Source organism: Salvelinus alpinus, chromosome 8, assembly GCF_045679555.1.
Source record: "Salvelinus alpinus chromosome 8, SLU_Salpinus.1, whole genome shotgun sequence".
In the NCBI taxonomy this organism is placed as follows: domain Eukaryota; kingdom Metazoa; phylum Chordata; class Actinopteri; order Salmoniformes; family Salmonidae; genus Salvelinus; species Salvelinus alpinus.
The window spans coordinates 3,125,275-3,150,954 of NC_092093.1; the positions used below are offsets into that span (position 1 = coordinate 3,125,275).

At 44.3% G+C, this 25,680-nt stretch overlaps 1 protein-coding gene across 9 annotated transcripts in view; it reads right to left on the reverse strand.

The window, feature by feature from the left end:
- sgk1 (serum/glucocorticoid regulated kinase 1) overlaps window positions 1–25,680 on the reverse strand; it is a 94,531-nt gene that overhangs the window by 6,542 nt on the left and 62,309 nt on the right. For 5 of the 9 annotated variants that reach the window (XM_071412426.1, XM_071412424.1, XM_071412428.1 and 2 more), the window contains 6 exons: window positions 19,037–19,115; window positions 18,360–18,438; window positions 10,086–10,274; window positions 9,881–10,012; window positions 8,694–8,930; window positions 6,917–7,012 (listed from right to left, as the gene is read on the reverse strand). In XM_071412426.1, the coding sequence (XP_071268527.1) occupies window positions 6,917–7,012; window positions 8,694–8,930; window positions 9,881–10,012; window positions 10,086–10,274; window positions 18,360–18,438; window positions 19,037–19,115 (812 nt within the window). Of the gene's footprint in view, window positions 1–6,916; window positions 7,013–8,693; window positions 8,931–9,880; window positions 10,013–10,085; window positions 10,315–18,359; window positions 18,439–19,036; window positions 19,116–19,349; window positions 19,527–24,193; window positions 24,544–24,862; window positions 25,015–25,680 lie in introns of those variants that run through there. The other 4 variants (XM_071412429.1, XM_071412432.1, XM_071412431.1 and 1 more) reach the window with 4 other exon arrangements.

Here is a 25,680-nt window from a genome sequence, read left to right on the forward strand (position 1 = left end):
CTGGTACTGGTGAGGACAGGAAGCAGTTAGACACTTGGTACTGGTACTGGTGAGGACAGGAAGCAGTTAGACACCTGGTACTGGTACTGGTGAGGACAGGAAGCAGTTAGACACTTGGTACTGGTACTGGTGAGGACAGGAAGCAGTTAGACACCTGGTACTGGTACTGGTGAGGACAGGAAGCAGTTAGACACTTGGTACTGGTACTGGTGAGGACAGGAAGCAGTTAGACACCTGGTACTGGTACTGGTGAGGACAGGAAGCAGTTAGACACTTGGTACTGGTACTGGTGAGGACAGGAAGCAGTTAGACACCTGGTACTGGTACTGGTGAGGACAGGAAGCAGTTAGACACTTGGTACTGGTACTGGTGAGGACAGGAAGCAGTTAGACACTTGGTACTGGTACTGCTGAGGACAGGAAGCAGTTAGACACCTGGTACTGGTACTGGTGAGGACAGGAAGCAGTTAGACACCTGGTACTGGTACTGGTGAGGACAGGAAGCAGTTAGACACTTGGTACTGGTACTGGTGAGGACAGGAAGCAGTTAGACACCTGGTACTGGTACTGGTGAGGACAGGAAGCAGTTAGACACTTGGTACTGGTACTGGTGAGGACAGGAAGCAGTTAGACACTTGGTACTGGTACTGGTGAGGACAGGAAGCAGTTAGACACTTGGTACTGGCAGTTAGACACCTGACGGTATTGTATTGACAAACTTTGTAAACGGCTAAAAAAAATCCAGCTCGGCCTCCTCTATAGAAACAGGACATGTTTGTCCTCCTCTATAGAAACAGGACATGTTTGTCCTCCTCTATAGAAACAGGACATGTTTGTCCTCCTCTATAGAAACAGGACATGTTTGTCCTCCTCTATAGAAACAGGACATGTTTGTCCTCCTCTATAGAAACAGGACATGTTTGTCCTCCTCTATAGAAACAGGACATGTTTGTCCTCCTCTATAGAAACAGGACATGTTTGTCCTCCTCTATAGAAACAGGACATGTTTGTCCTCCTCTATAGAAACAGGACATGTTTGTCCTCCTCTATAGAAACAGGACATGTTTGTCCTCCTCTATAGAAACAGGACATGTTTGTCCTCCTCTATAGAAACAGGACATGTTTGTCCTCCTCTATAGAAACAGGACATGTTTGTCCTCCTCTATAGAAACAGGACATGTTTGTCCTCCTCTATAGAAACAGGACATGTTTGTCCTCCTCTATAGAAACAGGACATGTTTGTCCTCCTCTATAGAAACAGGACATGTTTGTCCTCCTCTATAGAAACAGGACATGTTTGTCCTCCTCTATAGAAACAGGACATGTTTGTCCTCCTCTATAGAAACAGGACATGTTTGTCCTCCTCTATAGAAACAGGACATGTTTGTCCTCCTCTATAGAAACAGGACATGTTTGTCCTCCTCTATAGAAACAGGACATGTTTGTCCTCCTCTATAGAAACAGGACATGTTTGTCCTCCTCTATAGAAACAGGACATGTTTGTCCTCCTCTATAGAAACAGGACATGTTTGTCCTCCTCTATAGAAACAGGACATGTTTGTCCTCCTCTATAGAAACAGGACATGTTTGTCCTCCTCTATAGAAACAGGACATGTTTGTCCTCCTCTATAGAAACAGGACATGTTTGTCCTCCTCTATAGAAACAGGACATGTTTGTCCTCCTCTATAGAAACAGGACATGTTTGTCCTCCTCTATAGAAACAGGACATGTTTGTCCTCCTCTATAGAAACAGGACATGTTTGTCCTCCTCTATAGAAACAGGACATGTTTGTCCTCCTCTATAGAAACAGGACATGTTTGTCCTCCTCTATAGAAACAGGACATGTTTGTCCTCCTCTATAGAAACAGGACATGTTTGTCCTCCTCTATAGAAACAGGACATGTTTGTCCTCCTCTATAGAAACAGGACATGTTTGTCCTCCTCTATAGAAACAGGACATGTTTGTCCTCCTCTATAGAAACAGGACATGTTTGTCCTCCTCTATAGAAACAGGACATGTTTGTCCTCCTCTATAGAAACAGGACATGTTTGTCCTCCTCTATAGAAACAGGACATGTTTGTCCTCCTCTATAGAAACAGGACATGTTTGTCCTCCTCTATAGAAACAGGACATGTTTGTCCTCCTCTATAGAAACAGGACATGTTTGTCCTCCTCTATAGAAACAGGACATGTTTGTCCTCCTCTATAGAAACAGGACATGTTTGTCCTCCTCTATAGAAACAGGACATGTTTGTCCTCCTCTATAGAAACAGGACATGTTTGTCCTCCTCTATAGAAACAGGACATGTTTGTCCTCCTCTATAGAAACAGGACATGTTTGTCCTCCTCTATAGAAACAGGACATGTTTGTCCTCCTCTATAGAAACAGGACATGTTTGTCCTCCTCTATAGAAACAGGACATGTTTGTCCTCCTCTATAGAAACAGGACATGTTTGTCCTCCTCTATAGAAACAGGACATGTTTGTCCTCCTCTATAGAAACAGGACATGTTTGTCCTCCTCTATAGAAACAGGACATGTTTGTCCTCCTCTATAGAAACAGGACATGTTTGTCCTCCTCTATAGAAACAGGACATGTTTGTCCTCCTCTATAGAAACAGGACATGTTTGTCCTCCTCTATAGAAACAGGACATGTTTGTCCTCCTCTATAGAAACAGGACATGTTTGTCCTCCTCTATAGAAACAGGACATGTTTGTCCTCCTCTATAGAAACAGGACATGTTTGTCCTCCTCTATAGAAACAGGACATGTTTGTCCTCCTCTATAGAAACAGGACATGTTTGTCCTCCTCTATAGAAACAGGACATGTTTGTCCTCCTCTATAGAAACAGGACATGTTTGTCCTCCTCTATAGAAACAGGACATGTTTGTCCTCCTCTATAGAAACAGGACATGTTTGTCCTCCTCTATAGAAACAGGACATGTTTGTCCTCCTCTATAGAAACAGGACATGTTTGTCCTCCTCTATAGAAACAGGACATGTTTGTCCTCCTCTATAGAAACAGGACATGTTTGTCCTCCTCTATAGAAACAGGACATGCTTGTCCTCTACAAATAGAAGACACATTGTGCCAGCTACTTTTATGTCTCTTATAGATGATGGGGATATTATTTACATGCTACGGCATCAACACTTAAATCGCTGGATGCTACTTATCATTAAACAATGGTTTATTACGGGTGCTAGCTACAGGACTCACCACTGTGTTTTATATCATAATGTGGGTTGGACTTCGCTGTCCGTGAGACGAGAACAACATGCTCTCGTGTTTGTCTATAAAACACTTCTGAATAAACTACCTTCTTATTTATCATCACTCATCAACAGAATTATATACCTGACAGTGTTGTAACTATATAGTAGACGGGTTAGTAATGAGTTATATACCTGACAGTGTTGTAACTATATAGTAGACATGTTAGTAATGAGTTATATACCTGACAGTGTTGTAACTATATAGTAGACATGTTAGTAATGAGTTATATACCTGACAGTGTTGTAACTATATAGTAGACATGTTAGTAATGAGTTATATACCTGACAGTGTTGTAACTATATAGTAGACATGTTAGTAATGAGTTATATACCTGACAGTGTTGTAACTATATAGCAGACATGTTAGTAATGAGTTATATACCTGACAGTGTTGTAACTATATAGTAGACATGTTAGTAATGAGTTATATACCTGACAGTGTTGTAACTATATAGTAGACATGTTAGTATTGAGTTATTTACCTGACAGTGTTGTAACTATATAGTAGACATGTTAGTAATGAGTTATATACCTGACAGTGTTGTAACTATATAGTAGACATGTTAGTAATGAGTTATATACCTGACAGTGTTGTAACTATATAGTAGACATGTTAGTAATGAGTTATATACCTGACAGTGTTGTAACTATATAGTAGACATGTTAGTAATGAGTTATATACCTGACAGTGTTGTAACTATATAGTAGACATGTTAGTAATGAGTTATATACCTGACAGTGTTGTAACTATATAGTAGACATGTTAGTAATGAGTTATATACCTGACAGTGTTGTAACTATATAGTAGACATGTTAGTAATGAGTTATATACCTGACAGTGTTGTAACTATATAGTAGACATGTTAGTATTGAGTTATATACCTGACAGTGTTGTAACTATATAGTAGACAGGTTAGTAATGAGTTATATACCTGACAGTGTTGTAACTATATAGCAGACATGTTAGTAATGAGTTATATACCTGACAGTGTTGTAACTATATAGTAGACATGTTAGTAATGAGTTATATACCTGACAGTGTTGTAACTATATAGTAGACATGTTAGTAATGAGTTATTTACCTGACAGTGTTGTAACTATATAGCAGACAATGTGCAAATGGAGTAAAACAATATTATATTTTGGATTCTGATGAGGTGAAACAGTTAAAACTAAAAGCTCATGTGGCATTTATAAGTTTATATCCTTTAAGAAAGAATAGTTATTGATGGGTTGTGAGTTTCTAAACTTGAAAATATGAAGTTTCCTTATTCATGTGACTGAGGGAGGGAGGGAGGGAGGGAAGGAAGGAAGGAAGGAAGGGAGTGAGGGAGGGAGGGAGGGAGGGAGGGAGGGAGGGAGGGAGGGAGGGAGGGAGGGGGGAGGGAGGGAGGGGGGATGTAGAACGTCTTTTTGCATTCTGTCAGAACAGGTCATTGTTAGACATCAGGGACCCTGTGGGGACGAGTGAGGAGTTTGGGGTTGAGGTCAGGTCAGATGACGTGAGGAAGAACAGATAACACTAAAGTTCTGCCTAGCAACAAACAATGTCACGTTTAGAAGGAGGGAGGATACTTCACCCAAATCTATACTGGTAGAACCATGTCTTTGTCCCAGCTGTATGACCCAGTGGGTGAATACACTTGGTTTGATCTTTACTAATCGTCCGTGAGGTTTTTTTTACTAGGTATATTTAGAACCTAACAACATATTTCATAAATTTAAAAGTTTAAAAAATGGATTGTACCAATCCCAGGTTACCCCTAGGTTAATGTATTCACCAAACAAAATGGATTGTACCAATCCCAGGTTACTCCTAGGTTAATATATTCACCAAACAAAATGGATTGTACCAATCCCAGGTTACCCCTAGGTTAATGTATTCACCAAACAAAATGGATTGTACCAATCCCAGGTTACCCCTAGGTTAATGTATTCACCAAACAAAATGGATTGTACCAATCCCAGGTTACCCCTAGGTTAATGTATTCACCAAACGGAATGGATTGTACCAATCCCAGGTTACCCCTAGGTTAATGTATTCACCAAACGGAATGGTTTGTACCAATCCCAGGTTACCCCTAGGTTAATGTATTCACCAAACGGAATGGATTGTACCAATCCCAGGTTACCCCTAGGTTAATGTATTCACCAAACAAAATGGATTGTACCAATCCCAGGTTACCCCTAGGTTAATGTATTCACCAAACGGAATGGATTGTACCAATCCCAGGTTACCCCTAGGTTAATGTATTCACCAAACGGAATGGATTGTACCAATCCCAGGTTACCCCTAGGTTAATGTATTCACCAAACGGAATGGATTGTACCAATCCCAGGTTACCCCTAGGTTAATGTATTCACCAAACGGAATGGATTGTACCAATCCCAGGTTACCCCTAGGTTAATGTATTCACCAAACAAAATGGATTGTACCAATCCCAGGTTACCCCTAGGTTAATGTATTCACCAAACGGAATGGATTGTACCAATCCCAGGTTACCCCTAGGTTAATGTATTCACCAAACGGAATGGATTGTACCAATCCCAGGTTACCCCTAGGTTAATGTATTCACCAAACAAAATGGATTGTACCAATCCCAGGTTACCCCTAGGTTAATGTATTCACCAAACGGAATGGTTTGTACCAATCCCAGGTTACCCCTAGGTTAATGTATTCACCAAACGGAATGGATTGTACCAATCCCAGGTTACCCCTAGGTTAATGTATTCACCAAACAAAATGGATTGTACCAATCCCAGGTTACCCCTAGGTTAATGTATTCACCAAACGGAATGGATTGTACCAATCCCAGGTTACCCCTAGGTTAATGTATTCACCAAACGGAATGGTTTGTACCAATCCCAGGTTACCCCTAGGTTAATGTATTCACCAAACGGAATGGATTGTACCAATCCCAGGTTACCCCTAGGTTAATGTATTCACCAAACGGAATGGATTGTACCAATCCCAGGTTACCCCTAGGTTAATGTATTCACCAAACGGAATGGTTTGTACCAATCCCAGGTTACCCCTAGGTTAATGTATTCACCAAACGGAATGGATTGTACCAATCCCAGGTTACCCCTAGGTTAATGTATTCACCAAACGGAATGGTTTGTACCAATCCCAGGTTACCCCTAGGTTAATGTATTCACCAAACGGAATGGTTTGTACCAATCCCAGGTTACCCCTAGGTTAATGTATTCACCAAACAGAATGGTTTGTACCAATCCCAGGTTACCCCTAGGTTAATGTATTCACCAAACGGAATGGATTGTACCAATCCCAGGTTACCCCTAGGTTAATGTATTCACCAAACGGAATGGTTTGTACCAATCCCAGGTTACCCCTAGGTTAATGTATTCACCAAACGGAATGGATTGTACCAATCCCAGGTTACCCCTAGGTTAATGTATTCACCAAACGGAATGGATTGTACCAATCCCAGGTTACCCCTAGGTTAATGTATTCACCAAACGGAATGGATTGTACCAATCCCAGGTTACCCCTAGGTTAATGTATTCACCAAACGGAATGGATTGTACCAATCCCAGGTTACCCCTAGGTTAATGTATTCACCAAACGGAATGGTTTGTACCAATCCCAGGTTACCCCTAGGTTAATGTACTCACCAGACCGTACAACATCTCATAAAGCACGGCTCCTAAACACCACCAGTCTACCGTCCTGTCATACGGCTGCTTGTGTATCACCTCTGGAGCTAGGTACTATAGAGAGAGGGAGGGGGGGGTGAGAGAGAGAGAGGTGGGGTGAGAGAGAGAGAGAACATTAGCTATTACATTGTCAATCATCACCAGCAGATCAAGGGGGGTGAAATTAACCAAGCTTTAAATTACACTACATATACAAAAGTATGTGGACACCCTTCCAATTAGTGGATTTGTCTATTTCAGTCACACCCTTTGCTGACAGGTGTATAAAAAACATTGGCAGTATAATTGTCTTACTGAAGAGCTCAGTGACTTTCAACGTGGCACCGTCATAGGATGCCACCTTTCCAAGTCAGTTTGTCAAATTTCTGCCCTGCTAGAGCTGTCCCGGTCAACTGTAAGTGCTGTTATTGTGAAGTGGAAACGTCTAGGAGCAACAACGGCTCAGCCGTGAAGTGGTAGGCCACACAAGCTCATAGAACGGGACTGCCGAGTGCTGAAGCGTGTCGAGTTCCAAACTGCCTCGAGAACCAACGTCAGCATGAGAACGGTTCACCGGGAGCTTCATGAAATGGGTTTCCATGGCCGGGCAGCCGCACACAAGCCTAAGATCACCATGCGCAATGCCAAGCGTCGGCTGCAGAGGTGTAAAGCTCGCCACCATTGGACTCTGAAGCAGTGGAAACGCTTTCTCTGGAGTGATGAATCACGCTTCACCATCTGTCAGTCCGACGGACGAATCTGGGTTTTGGCGGATGCCAGGAGAACGCTACCTGCCCCAATGCATAGTGTCAACTGTAATGTTTGGTGGAGTAGGAATAATGGTCGCTACAGCATACAATGACATTCTAGACAATTCTGTGCTTCCAACTTTATTGCAAGTCTGGGGAAGGCCCTTTCCTGTTTCAGCATGACAATGCCCCTGTGCACAAAGTGAGGTCCATACAGAAATGGTTTGTCGAGATCGGTGTGGAAGAACTTGACTGGCCTGCACAGAGCCCTGACCTCAACCCCATCGAACACCTTTGGGATGAATTGGAACGCAGACTGCGAGCCAAGCCTAATCACCCAATATCAGTGGCCGACCTCACTAATGCTCTTGTGGCTGAATGGAAGCAAGTCCCCACAGCAATGTTCCAACATCTAGTGGAAAGCCTTCCCAGAAGAGTGGAGGCTGTTATAGCAGCAATGTTCCAACATCTAGGGGAAAGCCTTCCCAGAAGACTGGAGGCTGTTATAGCAGCAATGTACCAACATCTAGTGGAAAGCCTTCCCAGAAGAGTGGAGGCTGTTATAGCAGCAATGTTCCCGCATCTTGTGGAAAGCCTTCCCTGAAGAGTGGAGGCTGTTATAGCAGCAATGTTCCAGCATCTGGTGGAAAGCCTTCCCAGAAGAGTGGAGGCTGTTATAGCAGCAATGTTCCACCATCTAGCGGAAAGCCTTCCCAGAAGAGTGGAGGCTGTTATAGCAGCAATGTACCAACATCTAGTGGAAAGCCTTCCCAGAAGAGTGGAGGCTGTTATAGCAGCAATGTTCCAACATCTAGTGGAAAGCCTTCCCAGAAGAGTGGAGGCTGTTATAGAAGCAAAGTGGGGGGACCAACTCCATATTAATGCCCATGATTTAGTAATGAGATGTTGGATTAGAAGGTGTCCACATACTTTTGGTCATGTAGTGTACCTTCAATACAACCAACCAATCAAACTTTATCAATAACAAAAACAAGTTCTGTCCTTACTTCTGGAGTTCCACAGAACGTCGACGTGGTTCCGTTCTGTTCTATGTTCTCCTTGCAGAGCCCGAAGTCCGTGAGTATGATGTGTCCTTGAGAGTCCAGTAGAATATTCTCAGGCTTCAGGTCTCTGTACACGATGTTTAGAGAGTGGAGGTAGCCTAGGGCGCTGGCGATCTCCGCTGTATAGAACCTGGCCCGGGGCTCTAAGAAACGCCGTTCCCTCTGGAGATGATAAAACAACTGGAGCAGAGAGAGAGAAAGGGAGAGGGGGAGAGAGAGAGAAAGGGAGAGAGAGAGAGAGAGAGAGAGAGAGAGAGAGAGAGAGAGAGAGAGAGAGAGAGAGAGAGAGAGAGAAAGGGAGAGAGAGAGAAAAGGAGAGAGAGAGAGAGAGAGAGAGAGAGAAAAGGAGAGAGAGAAAGGGAGAGGGGGAGAGAGAGAGAAAGGGAGAGGGGGAGAGAGAGAGAGAAAGGGAGAGGGGGAGAGAGAGAGAGAAAGGGAAAGGGGGAGAGAGAGAGAAAGGGAGAGCGAGAGAGAGAGAAAGGGAGAGCGAGAGAGAGAGAAAGGGAGAGCGAGAGAGAGAGAAAGGGAGAGCGAGAGAGAGAGAAAGGGAGAGCGAGAGAGAGAGAAAGGGAGAGCGAGAGAGAGAAAGGGAGAGGTAGAGAGAGAAAGGGAGAGGTAGAAAGTGATGTGAGGAAGACAGTCAGAGGTAGAAAGGGATGGGAGAAAAACGAGGGCAAAAAGGAGAGAATAGAGAAAGTAGAGGGAGGTAGAGAGGAGAAAAAGAAGAGTCCATATTTAAACAGTGGTGTCTTGACTCCTTCACTCTAGAAATATGCCAGTGCTAATTCTGCCCACAGTTGCCCCTCCCTCTCTCTCCCTCCCTCCCTTTCTCTCTCCCTCCCTCCATCCATCCCTCCCTCCCTCCATCTCTCTCTCTCTCCCTCCCTCCCCCCTCCCTCCCTCACCTCTCCTCCGTTAATGTAGTCCAGTACAAAGTAGTTTGTTCCTCCCTCCCTCCCCCTCTCCCTCCCTCCCTCCTCACCTCTCCTCCGTTAATGTAGTCCAGTACAAAGTAGAGTTTGTTCCTCCCTCCCTCCCCCTCTCCCTTCCTCCTCACCTCTCCTCCGTTAATGTAGTCCAGTACAAAGTAGAGTTTGTTCCTCCCTCTCCCTCCCTCCCTCCCTCCTCACCTCTCCTCCGTTAATGTAGTCCAGCACAAAGTAGAGTTTGTCAGCGGTCTGGAAGGAGTAGTGTAGTCCCACTAGGAAGGGGTGTTTAATGTTCTTCAACAGGACGTTCCTCTCTGACATGATGTGCTTCTCCTGGAGGTCAACAAAGGGTAAGGGTTAGAGGTCACGGAGGTTGGCCACGTCTGTGTCTGTGTGTAACTTGTACCTCTTTCTTCTTCAGGATGGCCTTCTTCTGCAGCACCTTAACAGCGTAGAACTGGTCGTCTGTTCGGTGCCTGGCTAGGAGGACCTTCCCAAAGCTGCCCTTCCCTATCACCTTCAGGAAGTGGAAGTCACTGGGCTTGGCTGTGGGGTTGGAGGACGGGCCCAGGTTCATCTGCTGGGAGGGACTGGGCTGTAGAGGAGGTTACAGATATCATATGGGAGGGACTGGGCTGTGGATGAGAGGTAAGAGCTATGATACAAACATACAGTTGTAGTCGGAAGTTTACATACAGTGGGGAGAACAAGTATTTGATACACTGCCGATTTTGCAGGTTTTCCTACTTACAAAGCATGTAGAGGTCTGTCATTTTTATCATAGGTACACTTCAACTGTGAGAGACGGAATCTAAAACAAAAATCCAGAAAATCACATTGTATGATTTTTAAGTAATTAATTTGCATTTTATTGCATGACATAAGTATTTGATCACCTACCAACCAGTAAGAATTCCGGCTCTCACAGACCTGTTAGTTTTTCTTTAAGAAGCCCTCCTGTTCTCCACTCATTACCTGTATTAACTGCACCTGTTTGAACTCGTTACCTGTATAAAAGACCTGTCCACACACTCAATAAAACAGACTCCAACCTCTCCACAATGGCCAAGACCAGAGAGCTGTGTAAGGACATCAGGGATAAATTGTAGACCTGTACAAGGCTGGGATGGGCTACAGGACAATAGCCAAGCAGCTTGGTGAGAAGGCAACAACTGTTGGCACAATTATTAGAAAATGGAAGAAGTTCAAGATGACGGTCAATCACCCTCGGTCTGGGGCTCCATGCAAGATCTCACCTCGTGGGGCATCAATGATCATGAGGAATGTGAGGGATCAGCCCAGAACTACACGGCAGGACCTGGTCAATGACCTGAAGAGAGCTGGGACCACAGTCTCAAAGAAAACCATTAGTAACACACTACGCCGTCATGGATTAAAATCCTGCAGCGCACGCAAGGTCCCCCTGCTCAAGCCAGCGCATGTCCAGGCCCGTCTGAAGTTTGCCAATGACCATCTGGATGATCCAGAGGAGGAATGGGAGAAGGTCATGTGGTCTGATGAGACAAAAATAGAGCTTTTTGCTCTAAACTCCACTCGCCGTGTTTGGAGGAATAGAAGGATAAGTACAACCCCAAGAACACCATCCCAACCGTGAAGCATGGAGGTGGAAACATCATTCTTTGGGGATGCTTTTCTGCAAAGGGGACAGGACGACTGCACCGTATTGAAGGGAGGATGGATGGGGCCATGTATCGCGAGATCTTGACCAACAACCTCCTTCCCTCAGTAAGAGCATTGAAGATGGGTCGTGGCTGGGTCTTCCAGCATGACAACGACCCGAAACACACAGCCAGGGCAACTAAGGAATGGCTCCGTAAGAAGCATCTCAAGGTCCTGGAGTGGCCTAGCCAGTCTCCAGACCTGAACCCAATAGAAAATCTTTGGAGGGAGCCGAAAGTCCGTATTGCCCAGCGACAGCCCCGAAACCTGAAGGATCTGGAGGTCTGTATGGAGGAGTGGGCCAAAATCCCTGCTGCAGTGTGTGCAAACCTGGTCAAGAACTACAGGAAACGTATTATCTCTGTAATTGCAAACTAAGGTTTCTGTACCAAATATTCAGTTCTGCTTTTCTGATGTATCAAATACTTATGTCATGCAATAAAATGCAAATTAATTAATTAAAAATCATACAATGTGATTTTCTGGATTTTTGTTTTAGATTCCTTCTCTCACAGTTGAAGTGTACCTATGATAAAAATTACAGACCTCTACATGCTTTGTAAGTAGGAAAACCTGCAAAATTGTCAGTGTATCAAATACTTGTTCTCCCCACTGTACACGAGTCATTAAAACTCGTTTTTCAACCACTCCACAAATTTCTTGTTAACAAACTATAGTTTTGGCAACTCGGTTAGGACATCTTCTTTGTACATGACACAAGTAATTTTTCCAACAATTGTTTACAGACAGATTATTTCACTTATAATTCACTGTATCACAATTCCAGTGGGTCAGAAGTTTACATACACTAAGTTGACTGTGCCTTTAAACAGCTTGGAAAATTCCAGAAAATTATGTCATGGCTTTAGAAACTTCTGATAGGCTAATTGACATCATTTGAGTCAATTGGAGGTGTACCTGTAGATATATTTCAAGGCCTACCTTCAAACTCAGTGCCTCTTTGCTTGACATCATGGGAAAATCAAAAGAAATCAGCCAAGACCTCAGAAAAAAAATTGTAGACCTCCACAAGTCTGGTTCATCCTTGGGAGCAAATTCCAAATGCCTGAAGGTACCATGTTCATCTGTACAAAAAATAGTACGCAAGTATGAACACCATGGGACCATGCAGCTGTCATACCGCTCAGGAAGGAGACACGTTCTGTCTCCTAGAGATGAACGTACTTTGGTGCGAAAAGTGCAAATCAATCCCAGAACAACAGCAAAGGACCTTGTAAAGATGCTGGAGGAAACAGGTACAAAAGTATCTATATTCACAGTAAAACTAGTCCTATATCGACATAACCTGAAAGGCCGCTCAGCAAGGAAGAAGCCACTGCTCCAAAACCACCATAAAAAAGCAAGACTACAGTTTGCAACTGCACATGGGGACAAAGATCGTACTTTTTGGGGAAATATCCTCTGGTCTGATGAAACAAAAATAGAACTGTTTGGCCATAATGACCATCGTTATGATTGGAGGAAAAAGGAGGAGGCTTGCAAGCCAGAGAACACCATCCCAACCGTGAAGCACGGGGGTGGCAGCATCATGTTGTGGGGGTGCTTTGCTGCAGGAGGGACTGGTGCACTTCACAAAATTGATGGCATCATCAGGATGGAAAATTATGTGGATGTATTGAAGCAACATCTCAAGACATCAGTCAGGAAGTTAAAGCTTGGTCGCAAATGGGTCTTCCAAATGGACAGTGATCCCAAGCATACTTCCAAAGTTGTGGCAAAATGGCTTAAAGACAACAAAATGAAGGTATTGGAGTGGCCATCACAAAGCCCTGACATTAATCCTATAGAACATTTGTGGGCAGAACTGAAAAAGTGTGTGTGAGCAAGGAGGCCTACAAACCTGACTCGGTTACACCAGCTCTGTCAGGAGGAATGGGCCAAAATTCACCCAACTTATTGTGGGAAGCTTGTGGAAGGCTACAAGGAAACATTTGACCCAATGTGTACAATTTAAAGGCAATGTTACCAAATACTAATTGAGTGTATGTAAACTTCTGACCTACTGGGAATGTGATGAAAGAAATTAAAGCTGAAATAAATAATTCTCTCTACTATAATTCTGACATTTCACATTCTTAAAATAAAGTGGTGATCCTAACTGACCTAAGACAGGGAATTTTTACTAGGATTAAATGTCAGGAATTGTGAAAAACTGAGTTTAAATGTATTTGGCTAAAGTGTATGTAAACTTCCGACTTCAGCTGTACATTGTTAGAATATTGGGACACAAAACACAGTTCTGAGAGCGTCTGCCTGCCTGTTACCAATATGCAACGACAAGACCTAGTTACAGTTCCAAGAGATTTACAGTCTGATATCAAACATTAACTAGACATAGTTACAGTTCCAAGAGATTTACAGTCTGATATCAAACTTTTACGTTGTATAGTTACAGTTCCAAGAGATTTACAGTCTGATATCAAACTTTTACGTTGTATAGTTACAGTTCCAAGAGATTTACAGTCTGATATCAAACTTTTACGTTGTATAGTTACAGTTCCAAGAGATTTACAGTCTGATATCAAACTTTTACGTTGTATAGTTACAGTTCCAAGAGATTTACAGTCTGATATCAAACTTTTACGTTGTATAGTTACAGTTCCAAGAGATTTACAGTCTGATATCAAACTTTTACGTTGTATAGTCACAGTTCCAAGAGTATTACAGTCTGATATCAAACTTTTACGTTGTATAGTCACCTCAAAACAGATGTTAGCCACTGCTTCCAGCCACCAAATACAGGTGAATCTTCTTTTCCAGCTTGCTTTATTTTTACTGATTATTATTTATTTCAATGTTTAGTGGCTAATGAGTCCTGAAATGTTTTATCTCTACATTTCATTCATAACGCTAAGTTTGAAAATGATTTGATAGGAGATAGTGAACATGAGTCATGATAACTTTTCAGCTAGAACACATGGTAAACAATCAAGTTGACACAAATCAATCAAAGTTACCGGACAAAAGACGTCAACTTATCTGTGCCAATGTAACTCTATCGCAGCACCCAAGAGGACAGAAGTTACCCGGCTCTCAGTGGGTTGACTTAGTTTACCACAGCACCCAGGAGGACAGAAGTTACCTGGCTCTCAGTGGGTTGACAGTTTACCACAGCACCCAAGAGGACAGAAGTTACCTGGCTCTCAGTGGGTTGACTTAGTTTACCACAGCACCCAAGAGGACAGAAGTTACCCGGCTCTCAGTGGGTTGACTTAGTTTACCACAGCACCCAAGAGGACAGAAGTTACCCGGCTCTCAGTGGGTTGACTTAGTTTACCACAGCACCCAAGAGGACAGAAGTTACCTGGCTCTCAGTGGGTTGACAGTTTACCACAGCACCCAGGAGGACAGAAGTTACCTGGCTCTCAGTGGGTTGACTTAGTTTACCACAGCACCCAGGAGGACAGAAGTTACCTGGCTCTCAGTGGGTTGACTTAGTTTACCACAGCACCCAAGAGGACAGAAGTTACCCGGCTCTCAGTGGGTTGACTTAGTTTACCACAGCACCCAGGAGGACAGAAGTTACCTGGCTCTCAGTGGGTTGACTTAGTTTACCACAGCACCCAAGAGGACAGAAGTTACCCGGCTCTCAGTGGGTTGACTTAGTTTACCACAGCACCCAGGAGGACAGAAGTTACCTGGCTCTCAGTGGGTTGACTTAGTTTACATTGTTTGCTAACTGATATAAAACACTATTGTGAATGAATCAATGACAGAATTACATGAAAAACACTGTCATCTGCTGGACGCATCGCCACTGCTTATATTGGTCCCCGTTCACTGCACGCACACCTTGTTAAGCTTTACGTGTGGAAGAGAAATGTGTTTTTGCATATCCCAACTCCCCTTGAGACGCCCTTTGAGATTGGGGTCACGGCCAGGGGTCACGGCCAGGGGTCACGGCCAGGGGTCACGGCCAGTGGGCAGCCATTATTGGCGGTGACCCAGGAGCAATTAGGGAGAAGTGCCTTGCTCAAGAGTACATCGGCAGATTTTTCACATTGTTGGCTCTGGGATTTGAACTAGCATCCTTTAGGTTACTGGCTCATTGCTACATGTAGTTTAATATGTCTATTGTATTTTGATGTGCATTGTGGTGCTATAGAGGGCTCAGCATTGACTCCCTGTCTATATAAAGACACCCTGGTCTCAGCATTGACTCCCTGTCTATATAAAGACACCCTGGTCTCAGCATTGACTCCCTGTCTATATAAAGACACCCTGGTCTCAGCATTGACTCCCTGTCTAAATAAAGACACCCTGGTCTCAGCATTGACTCCCTGTCTAAATAAAGACACCATGGTCTCAGCATTGACTCCCTGTCTAAATAAAGACACCTTGGTCTCAGCATTGACTCACTGTCTAAATAAAGACACCCTGGTCTCAGCATTGACTCCCTGTCTAAATAAAGACACCTTGGTCTCAGCATTGACTCCATGTCTAAATAAAGACACCTTGGTCTCAGCATTGACTCCATGTCTAAATAAAGACACCCTGGTCTCAGCATTGACTCCCTGTCTAAATAAAGACACCTTGGTCTCAGCATTGACTCCCTGTCTAAATAAAGACACCCTGTTCTCAGCATTGACTCCCTGTCTAAATAAAGACACCTTGGTCTCAGCATTGACTCTCTGTCTAAATAAAGACTCCTTGGTCTCAGCATTGACTCCCTGTCTAAATAAAGACACCTTGGTCTCAGCATTGACTCCCTGTCTAAATAAAGACACCCTGTTCTCAGCATTGACTCCCTGTCTAAATAAAGACTCCTTGGTCTCAGCATTGACTCTCTGTCTAAATAAAGACACCCTGTTCTCAGCATTGACTCCCTGTCTAAATAAAGACACCTTGGTCTCAGCATTGACTCCCTGTCTAAATAAAGACACCTTGGTCTCAGCATTGACTCCCTGTCTAAATAAAGACACCCTGGTCTCAGCATTGACTCCCTGTCTAAATAAAGACACCCTGGTCTCAGCATTGACTCCCTGTCTAAATAAAGACACCCTGGTCTCAGCATTGACTCCCTGTCTAAATAAAGACACCCTGGTCTCAGCATTGACTCCCTGTCTAAATAAGGACACCTTGGTCTCAACATTGACTCCCTGTCTAAATAAAGACACCTTGGTCTCAGCATTGACTCCCCGTCTAAATAAAGACACCTTGGTCTCAGCATTGACTCCCTGTCTAAATAAAGACACCCTGTTCTCAGTATTGACTCCCTGTCTAAATAAAGACACCCTGTTCTCAGTATTGACTCCCTGTCTAAATAAAGACACCCTGTTCTCAGCATTGACTCCCTGTCTAAATAAAGACACCTTGGTCTCAGTATTGACTCCCTGTCTAAATAAAGACACCCTGTTCTCAGTATTGACTCCCTGTCTAAATAAAGACACCCTGTTCTCAGTATTGACTCCCTGTCTAAATAAAGACACCTTGGTCTCAGCATTGACTCCCTGTCTAAATAAAGACACCCTGTTCTCAGTATTGACTCCCTGTCTAAATAAAGACACCCTGTTCTCAGTATTGACTCCCTGTCTAAATAAAGACACCTTGGTCTCAGCATTGACTCACTGTCTAAATAAAGACACCCTGGTCTCAGCATTGACTCCCTGTCTATATAAAGACACCCTGGTCTCAGCATTGACTCCCTGTCTATATAAAGACACCCTGGTCTCAGCATTGACTCCCTGTCTATATAAAGACACCCTGGTCTCAGCATTGACTCCCTGTCTAAATAAAGACACCATGGTCTCAGCATTGACTCCCTGTCTAAATAAAGACACCTTGGTCTCAGCATTGACTCACTGTCTAAATAAAGACACCCTGGTCTCAGTATTGACTCCCTGTCTAAATAAAGACACCCTGTTCTCAGCATTGACTCCCTGTCTAAATAAAGACACCTTGGTCTCAGCATTGACTCTCTGTCTAAATAAAGACTCCTTGGTCTCAGCATTGACTCCCTGTCTAAATAAAGACACCTTGGTCTCAGCATTGACTCCCTGTCTAAATAAAGACACCCTGTTCTCAGCATTGACTCCCTGTCTAAATAAAGACTCCTTGGTCTCAGCATTGACTCTCTGTCTAAATAAAGACACCCTGTTCTCAGCATTGACTCCCTGTCTAAATAAAGACACCTTGGTCTCAGCATTGACTCCCTGTCTAAATAAAGACACCTTGGTCTCAGCATTGACTCCCTGTCTAAATAAAGACACCCTGGTCTCAGCATTGACTCCCTGTCTAAATAAAGACACCCTGGTCTCAGCATTGACTCCCTGTCTAAATAAAGACACCCTGGTCTCAGCATTGACTCCCTGTCTAAATAAAGACACCCTGGTCTCAGCATTGACTCCCTGTCTAAATAAGGACACCTTGGTCTCAACATTGACTCCCTGTCTAAATAAAGACACCTTGGTCTCAGCATTGACTCCCCGTCTAAATAAAGACACCTTGGTCTCAGCATTGACTCCCTGTCTAAATAAAGACACCCTGTTCTCAGTATTGACTCCCTGTCTAAATAAAGACACCCTGTTCTCAGTATTGACTCCCTGTCTAAATAAAGACACCCTGTTCTCAGCATTGACTCCCTGTCTAAATAAAGACACCTTGGTCTCAGTATTGACTCCCTGTCTAAATAAAGACACCCTGTTCTCAGTATTGACTCCCTGTCTAAATAAAGACACCCTGTTCTCAGTATTGACTCCCTGTCTAAATAAAGACACCTTGGTCTCAGCATTGACTCCCTGTCTAAATAAAGACACCTTGGTCTCAGTATTGACTCCCTGTCTAAATAAAGACACCTTGGTCTCAGTATTGACTCCCTGTCTAAATATAGACACCCTGTTCTCAGTATTGACTCCCTGTCTAAATAAAGACACCCTGTTCTCAGTATTGACTCCCTGTCTAAATAAAGACACCCTGTTCTCAGCATTGACTCCCTGTCTAAATAAACATACAGTTTGCACACGTAAACATTTCTACTTACAGGGGGAGAGGGATTCGCGTTCATGAGTTCAGCCTCCTGTTGTTGGGGAGCCAAGTTGACGACAGACTGAACCTCAGGACTGGAGAGAGAGAGAGACAGAGAGAGAGACAGAGACAGAGAGAGACAGATAGTTGAGATAGACAGAGAGAGAGACAGAGACAGAGAGTTGAGATAGACAGAGACAGACAGTTGAGAGATACAGAGAGAGAGAGAGACAGAGACAGACAGTTGAGAGAGACAGAGACAGAGACAGACAGAGATACAGAGACAGACAGTTGAGAGAGACAGAGACAGAGAGACAGAGACAGACAGTTGAGAGATACAGAGAGAGACAGTTGAGAGATACAGAGAGAGAGAGACAGACAGAGATACAGAGACAGACAGTTGAGAGAGACAGAGACAGAGAGACAGAGACAGACAGTTGAGAGAGAGCCTTCTCCAACATATCAATCATAATCCAACTTTGGGTACAATAAGCGTATACTTTATAAGCAACAGCAATATGGTTAGTCAGAATGCATAGTTGTTATTCAGTCTTTAACATGCAGTAATGACATACTTACAAACAGCCCGTCATAAAGGGGTAGGCCTAATGAGGTAAAACCTAATAAAAACATTCAAAAGAACTAACAAAAGTACAAAAGAACATTCTAAACGTTATGAATCAAGTGACTCACTGCTTGCAGGTGTAGGAGTTACTAGTGGCCAGCCTCTGAATGAAGTCATTCAGCCCCATTCTCCTCTGTTTCATGAACGCTGCAAGAGAAAGAACACAAAGGAGAAGGGGGAAAAACATGAAAAACCCACAGTAGAAGATATTCTTAGACAGCTCTCTCTGTCTTTCTTTCGCTCTCTCTCTTCATCTCTCTCTCTCTCTCTCTCTTCATCTCTCTCTCTCTCTCTCTCTGAGTAAAAGTTATTGTAAAAGTCTCTCTCTCTGAGAGGGTTGAATGAATACGGTCTCTTGTTCAAGCGTAGATAGAATCCTACCAGTGAGTAAAGCTCCTTAGTCCTCATGTTCAAAGGTCATCAATACAGCTGTGTGTCTGTGTTCCTTATTATTTATCACGGCTACAGGCTATAATCTGCACGGTCTGGTTCAGAGCTGTACTGTAGAGCTCTGTGTTGGACTTCTTCTACAGGAGGGCAGGAAAGGGAGGAGGGAGCGAGGGAGGAAGGAGGAAGGCTGACTGCAGTCTCTCTACTCCGGAGTGAGCGTCCCCACCGCATGGGCGTGTTCCAGCGTCAACGCGCATTCTGAGCGTGACGTTTATACGACAAGCCTGCGGATTCAGACAATCGGACGTGTTTGCGCTCAGAATGGTAGTGGATATCTACAGAAGCCTACCGCGCTCCTCAAGCTCGGTACGTCTGCGTCAAAGCGCAGCGTTAAAAAGATGGGTGAAAACTCCTACGGTCAGCCTGTAGCCAGCTGAAAGAACGGTATGTACTATTTTGAACTTGCCGAGTTGCAGGAATTTTCCAACGCCTCCGAAATGATCAACAGATCAGAAATGTCAACGGCCATTGTAGACAGAGAGCAAACAATGTGGGTTATCGCCAAAGTGTATTTAGTGTTAAGATAAAAACCAGATAGATCTTCTCTAAACACCGTCCAGATGTGTTGCCAACTACAACAAACTTTATTTGTTCTTTCTGGAAACGGAAAACCCTATCAGATCTAAATAACATAGCCTCCTGCCTCACCTGGTATAAATACACTGCTCAAAAAAATAAAGGGAACACTTAAACAACACAATGTAACTCCAAGTTAATCACACTTCTGTGAAATCAAACTGTCCACTTAGGAAGCAACACTGATTGACAATAAATTTCACATGCTGTTGTGCAAATAGAATAGACAACAGGTGGAAATTATAGGCAATTAGCAAGACACCCCCAATAAAGGAGTGGTTCTGCAGGTGGTGACCAAAGACCACTTCTCAGTTCCTATGCTTCCTGGCTGATGTTTTGGTCACTTTTGAATGCTGGCGGTGCTTTCACTCTAGTGGTAGCATGAGACGGAGTCTACAACCCACACAAGTGGCTCAGGTAGTGCAGCTCATCCAGGATGGCACATCAACGCGAGCTGTGGCAAGAAGGTTTGCTGTGTCTGTCAGCGTAGTGTCCAGAGCATGGAGGCGCTACCAGGAGACAGGCCAATACATCAGGAGACGTGGAGGAGGCCGTAGGAGGGCAACAACCCAGCAGCAGGACCGCTACCTCCGCCTTTGTACAAGGAGGATCAAGAAAAGCACTGCCAGAGCCCTGCAAAATGACCTCCAGCAGGCCACAAATTTGCATGTGTCTGCTCAAACGGTCAGAAACAGACTCGATGAGGGTGGTATGAGGGCCCGACGTCCACAGGTGGGGGTTGTGCTTACAGCCCAACACCGTGCAGGACGTTTGGCATTTGCCAGAGAACACCAAGATTGGCAAATTCGCCACTGGCGCCCTGTGCTCTTCACAGATGATAGCAGGTTCACACTGAGCACGTGACAGACGTGACAGAGTCTGGAGACGCCGTGGAGAACGTTCTGCTGCCTGCAACATCCTCCAGCATGACCGGTTTGGCGGTGGATCAGTCATGGTGTGGGGTGGCATTTCTTTGGGGGGCCGCACAGCCCTCCATGTGCTCGCCAGAGGTAGCCTGACTGCCATTAGGTACCGAGATGAGATCCTCAGACCCCTTGTGAGACCATATGCTGGTGCGGTTGGCCCTGGGTTCCTCCTAATGCAAGACAATGCTAGACCTCATGTGGCTGGAGTGTGTCAGCAGTTCCTGCAAGAGGAAGGCATTGATGCTATGGACTGACCCGCCCGTTCCCCAGACCTGAATCCAATTGAGCACATCTGGGACATCATGTCTCGCTCCATCCACCAAAGCCACGTTGCACCACAGACTGTCCAGGAGTTGGCGGATGCTTTAGTCAAGGTCTGGGAGGAGATCCCTCAGGAGACCATCCGCCACCTCATCAGGAGCATGCCCAGGCGTTGTAGGGAGGTCATACAGGCACGTGGAGGCCACACACACTACTGAGCCTCATTTTGACTTGTTTTAAGGACATTACATCAAAGTTGGATCAGCCTGTAGTGTGGTTTTCCACTTTAATTTTGAGTGTGACTCCAAATCCAGACCTCCATGGGTTGATAAATTTGATTTCCATTGATAATTTTTGTGTGATTTTGTTGTCAGCACATTCAACTATGTAAAGAAAAAAGTATTTAATAAGAATATTTCATTCATTCAGATCTAGGATGTGTTATTTTAGTGTCCCCTTTATTTTTTTGAGCAGTGTATATATATATATAGTAAACAACGAATTAAAGTCAATAGCCTACAAAATGGCATCAGACTTAACCTCTACTATTACCTCTGAATAATTCAACTCTGATCTCCAGACAGACAGGGTTCCAACACAGTGACAGACAGAGACATACTCACAAGGATCCTGTACTGTAGAACTGCCCCGGGTTAGTGTATCAGTAAGAAATACAGTAATATCCCTTCAGTCCATATCAAATCACATCAAATGTTATTTGTCACATACACATGGTTAGCAGATGTTAATGCGAGTGTAGCGAAATGCTTGTGCTTCTAGTTCCGACAATGCAGTAATAACAACAAGTAATCTAACCTAACAATTCCACAACTACTACCTTATACACGCAAGTGTAAAGGGATAAAGAATATGTACATAAAGATATATGAATGAGTGATGGTACAGAACGGCATAGGCAAGATGCAGTAGATGGTATAGAGTACGGTATATACATATGAGATGAGTACTGTAGGGTATGTAAACATAAAGTGGCATAGTTTAAAGTGGCTAGTGGTACATGTATTACATAAAGATGGCAAGATGCAGTAGATGATATAGAGTACAGTATATACATATACATATGAGATGGGTAATGTAGGGTATGTAAACATTATATTAAGTGGCATTGTTTAAAGTGGCTAGTGGTACATTTTTACATAATTTCCATCAATTCCCATTTTTAAAGTGGCTGGAGTTGAGTCAGTATGTTGGCAGCGGCCGCTAAATGTTAGTGGTGGCTGTTTAACAGTCTGATGGCCTTGAGATAGAAGCTGTTTTTCAGTCTCTCGGTCCCTGCTTTGATGCACCTGTACTGACCTCGCCTTCTGGATGATAGCGGGGTGAACAGGCAGTGGCTTGGGTGGTTGTTGTCCTTGATGATCTTTATGGCCTTCCTGTGACATCGGGTGGTGTAGGTGTCCTGGAGGGCAGGTAGTTTGCCCCCGGTGATGCGTTCTGCAGACCTCACTACCCTCTGGAGAGCCTTACGGTTGTGGGCGGAGCAGTTGCCGTACCAGGCGGTGATACAGCCCGACAGGATGCTCTCGATTGTGCATCTGTAGAAGTTTGTGAGTGCTTTTGGTGACAAGCCGAATTTCTTCAGCCTCCTGAGGTTGAAGAGGCGCTGCTGCGCCTTCTTCACAACGCTGTCTGTGTGGGTGGACCAATTCAGTTTGTCCGTGATGTGTACACCGAGGAACTTAAAACTTTCCACCTTCTCCACTACTGACCCCTCGATGTGGATAGGGGGGTGCTCCCTCTGCTGTTTCCTGAAGTCCACAATCATCTCCTTTGTTTTGTTGACGTTGAGTGTGAGGTTATTTTCCTGACACCACACTCCGAGGGCCCTCACCTCCTCCCTGTAGGCCGTCTCGTCGTTGTTGGTAATCAAGCCTACCACTGTAGTGTCATCCGCAAACTTGATGATTGAGTTGGACTTTACTCTCTGGCCACTTCCTCAATTTAACTTCTGGATTAAACTGGCTCCCAATGACGCATGTTCTCTGACATATAAAGGACTAGGAGGACGGAGGCTATCGGAGGTGGGGGGGGGGGGGGGGGGGGGTGAGAGGCCAGATGCCAAGAAAAGCCTCTGGAAATGCAAAAGTACAAACTGGAGGGTGGTTGCTCTCCTAGTCTTCTCCTACATTCAGCTCCCGAACCCAGTGGGAAAGGGCAAAGAAGGGGGGGGGGGGGCAGGCGTCACAGAAATAGGACATTGATTGTTATATATTTTCCGCACAACGAACGAACCCCCCCCCCTGCCCTCAAGAACTCCAGTCAAGTCTCCAAACACACTGCTTTGATGATTTAATTAAGGAACTATGTTAAGTTATTTATTTTGAGCAGAGAGAGAGAGTGTCAGAATGTCTCTATAAACTATAATGAATATTTGGAACACGGGAAGTCTGTGTCGGTTTCGGGACGGTTAAACCTCACCTGGTTTTCGGTTTGTTCTAGAGAAATAATTTACTTTCGCGGTCATTCATTAAATCTTAGTCCCGGACAGAGATAGATAAAGTTTATACATTTCAGATTAAAGCTATTGGTTCAGTAATTTTGAGTGAAAAAAAACAACAACAATACTATAAATAAAGAAATAAATATAAAAACGTAAAAATACATTATTGCTGAGCTACAGTAAAAGTCCTGTTACACCAGCCGAACAGCTGTTCACACGCAACAAGCAGAATTCTCCAAATCGATTATCTGTCAAGTGTTCAATCATTCCCCCGATCAATACATTTTCACGCTAATAGAATGTTCATAAAACAACGCAGAATCCAGACAATCCCAGAGATGCTCATTAAAGCCTTGGAACAGTATTTCAGATGTTGTTCACCTAGAGTCTATCAGAAAACGTTCCTTATAAAAAAGTTAATAAGTCTATAAGGATCCATCGATTTTCATGATCAATAGCTTAATACAATCAATCAAATCAGTTTCCCTTTTCGACACCAACCTTTTCGTTCAGTCGCGGTCCTGAAATCAGTTTCCCTTTTCGACACCAACCTTTTCGTTCAGTAGCGGTCGTGTTATCGCGTTGCTTTTCGACACCAACCTTTTCGTTCAGTAGCGGTCGTGTTATCGCGTTGCTTTTCGACACCAACCTTTTCGTTCAGTAGTGGTCGTGTTATCGCGTTGCTTTTCGACACCAACCTTTTCGTTCAGTAGCGGTCGTGTTATCGCGTTGCTTTTCGACACCAACCTTTTCGTTCAGTAGCGGTCGTGTTATCGCGTTGCTTTTCGACACCAACCTTTTCGTTCAGTAGCGGTCGTGTTATCGCGTTGCTTTTCGACACCAACCTTTTCGTTCAGTAGCGGTCGTGTTATCGCGTTGCTTGCTCCATATTTCCCCAATGAGCAGAGCGACTGACTGGTGATTCACGTTGAGGTGAGAAAAGAAGGAACCTTTGCAGAGCGCCGAGAGAATATAATACTTCTTATCAGTCCAACGTTATTTTAACATACCAGTAGATAACAAATTATGTTAGAACCGGGTCCCGGGAGCTTGTGGGGTGAACCGGGAGGCCTAGTCTAGGTCCTTCTTCATCCTAAAGTTTTATCTTCTCAAACTATGAGATGCCCACGAGCAAGCAGGCTAATACATAATTAGCCCTATTGAAATACATCCCTCTGTATTCGCATAGCAGTGTCTTAAAGAATGCCTAGGCTACTTACATGTCAGGACAGTCGTTGTGTCTTTCATAAAGACGGATTGGATGGCAAAACAACGTCCACAAATAAAATAAAAAACAAGACTATACGGGGTTATGAGCTCCGTGTGTCTCGTCGTCGCTGAGTGCATTCCAAGATCTTACAGGGAGAGAGAGATACGTTCAAACACCGAATATCTACACGACGGTCCCGCCCCTTCACTTACTTTTATCTGATGTTGGACACGGTCCCAAACGGTACCCTGTTTATTCCCTATGCAGTGACAGGAGTAGAGACCAGGACAGGAGTAGTGACCAGGACAGAAGTAGAGACCAGGACAGGAGTAGAGACCAGGACAGGAGTAGTGACCAGGACAGAAGTAGTGACCAGGACAGGAGTAGTGACCAGGACAGGAGTAGAGACCAGGACAGGAGTAGTGACCAGGACAGAAGTAGTGACCAGGACAGGAGTAGTGACCAGGACAGGAGTAGAGACCAGGACAGGAGTAGTGACCAGGACAGGAGTAGTGACCAGAACAGAAGTAGTGACCAGGACAGGAGTAGTGACCAGGACAGGAGTAGAGACCAGGACAGGAGTAGTGACCAGGACAGGAGTAGTGACCAGGACAGGAGTAGAGACCAGGACAGGAGTAGTGACCAGGACAGGAGTAGTGACCAGGACAGGAGTAGAGACCAGGACAGGAGTAGTGACCAGGACAGGAGTAGTGACCAGGACAGGAGTAGAGACAAGGACAGGAGTAGAGACCAGGACAGGAGTAGAGACCAGGACAGGAGTAGAGACCAGGACAGGAGTAGAGAAAAGGACAGGAGTAGAGACCAGGA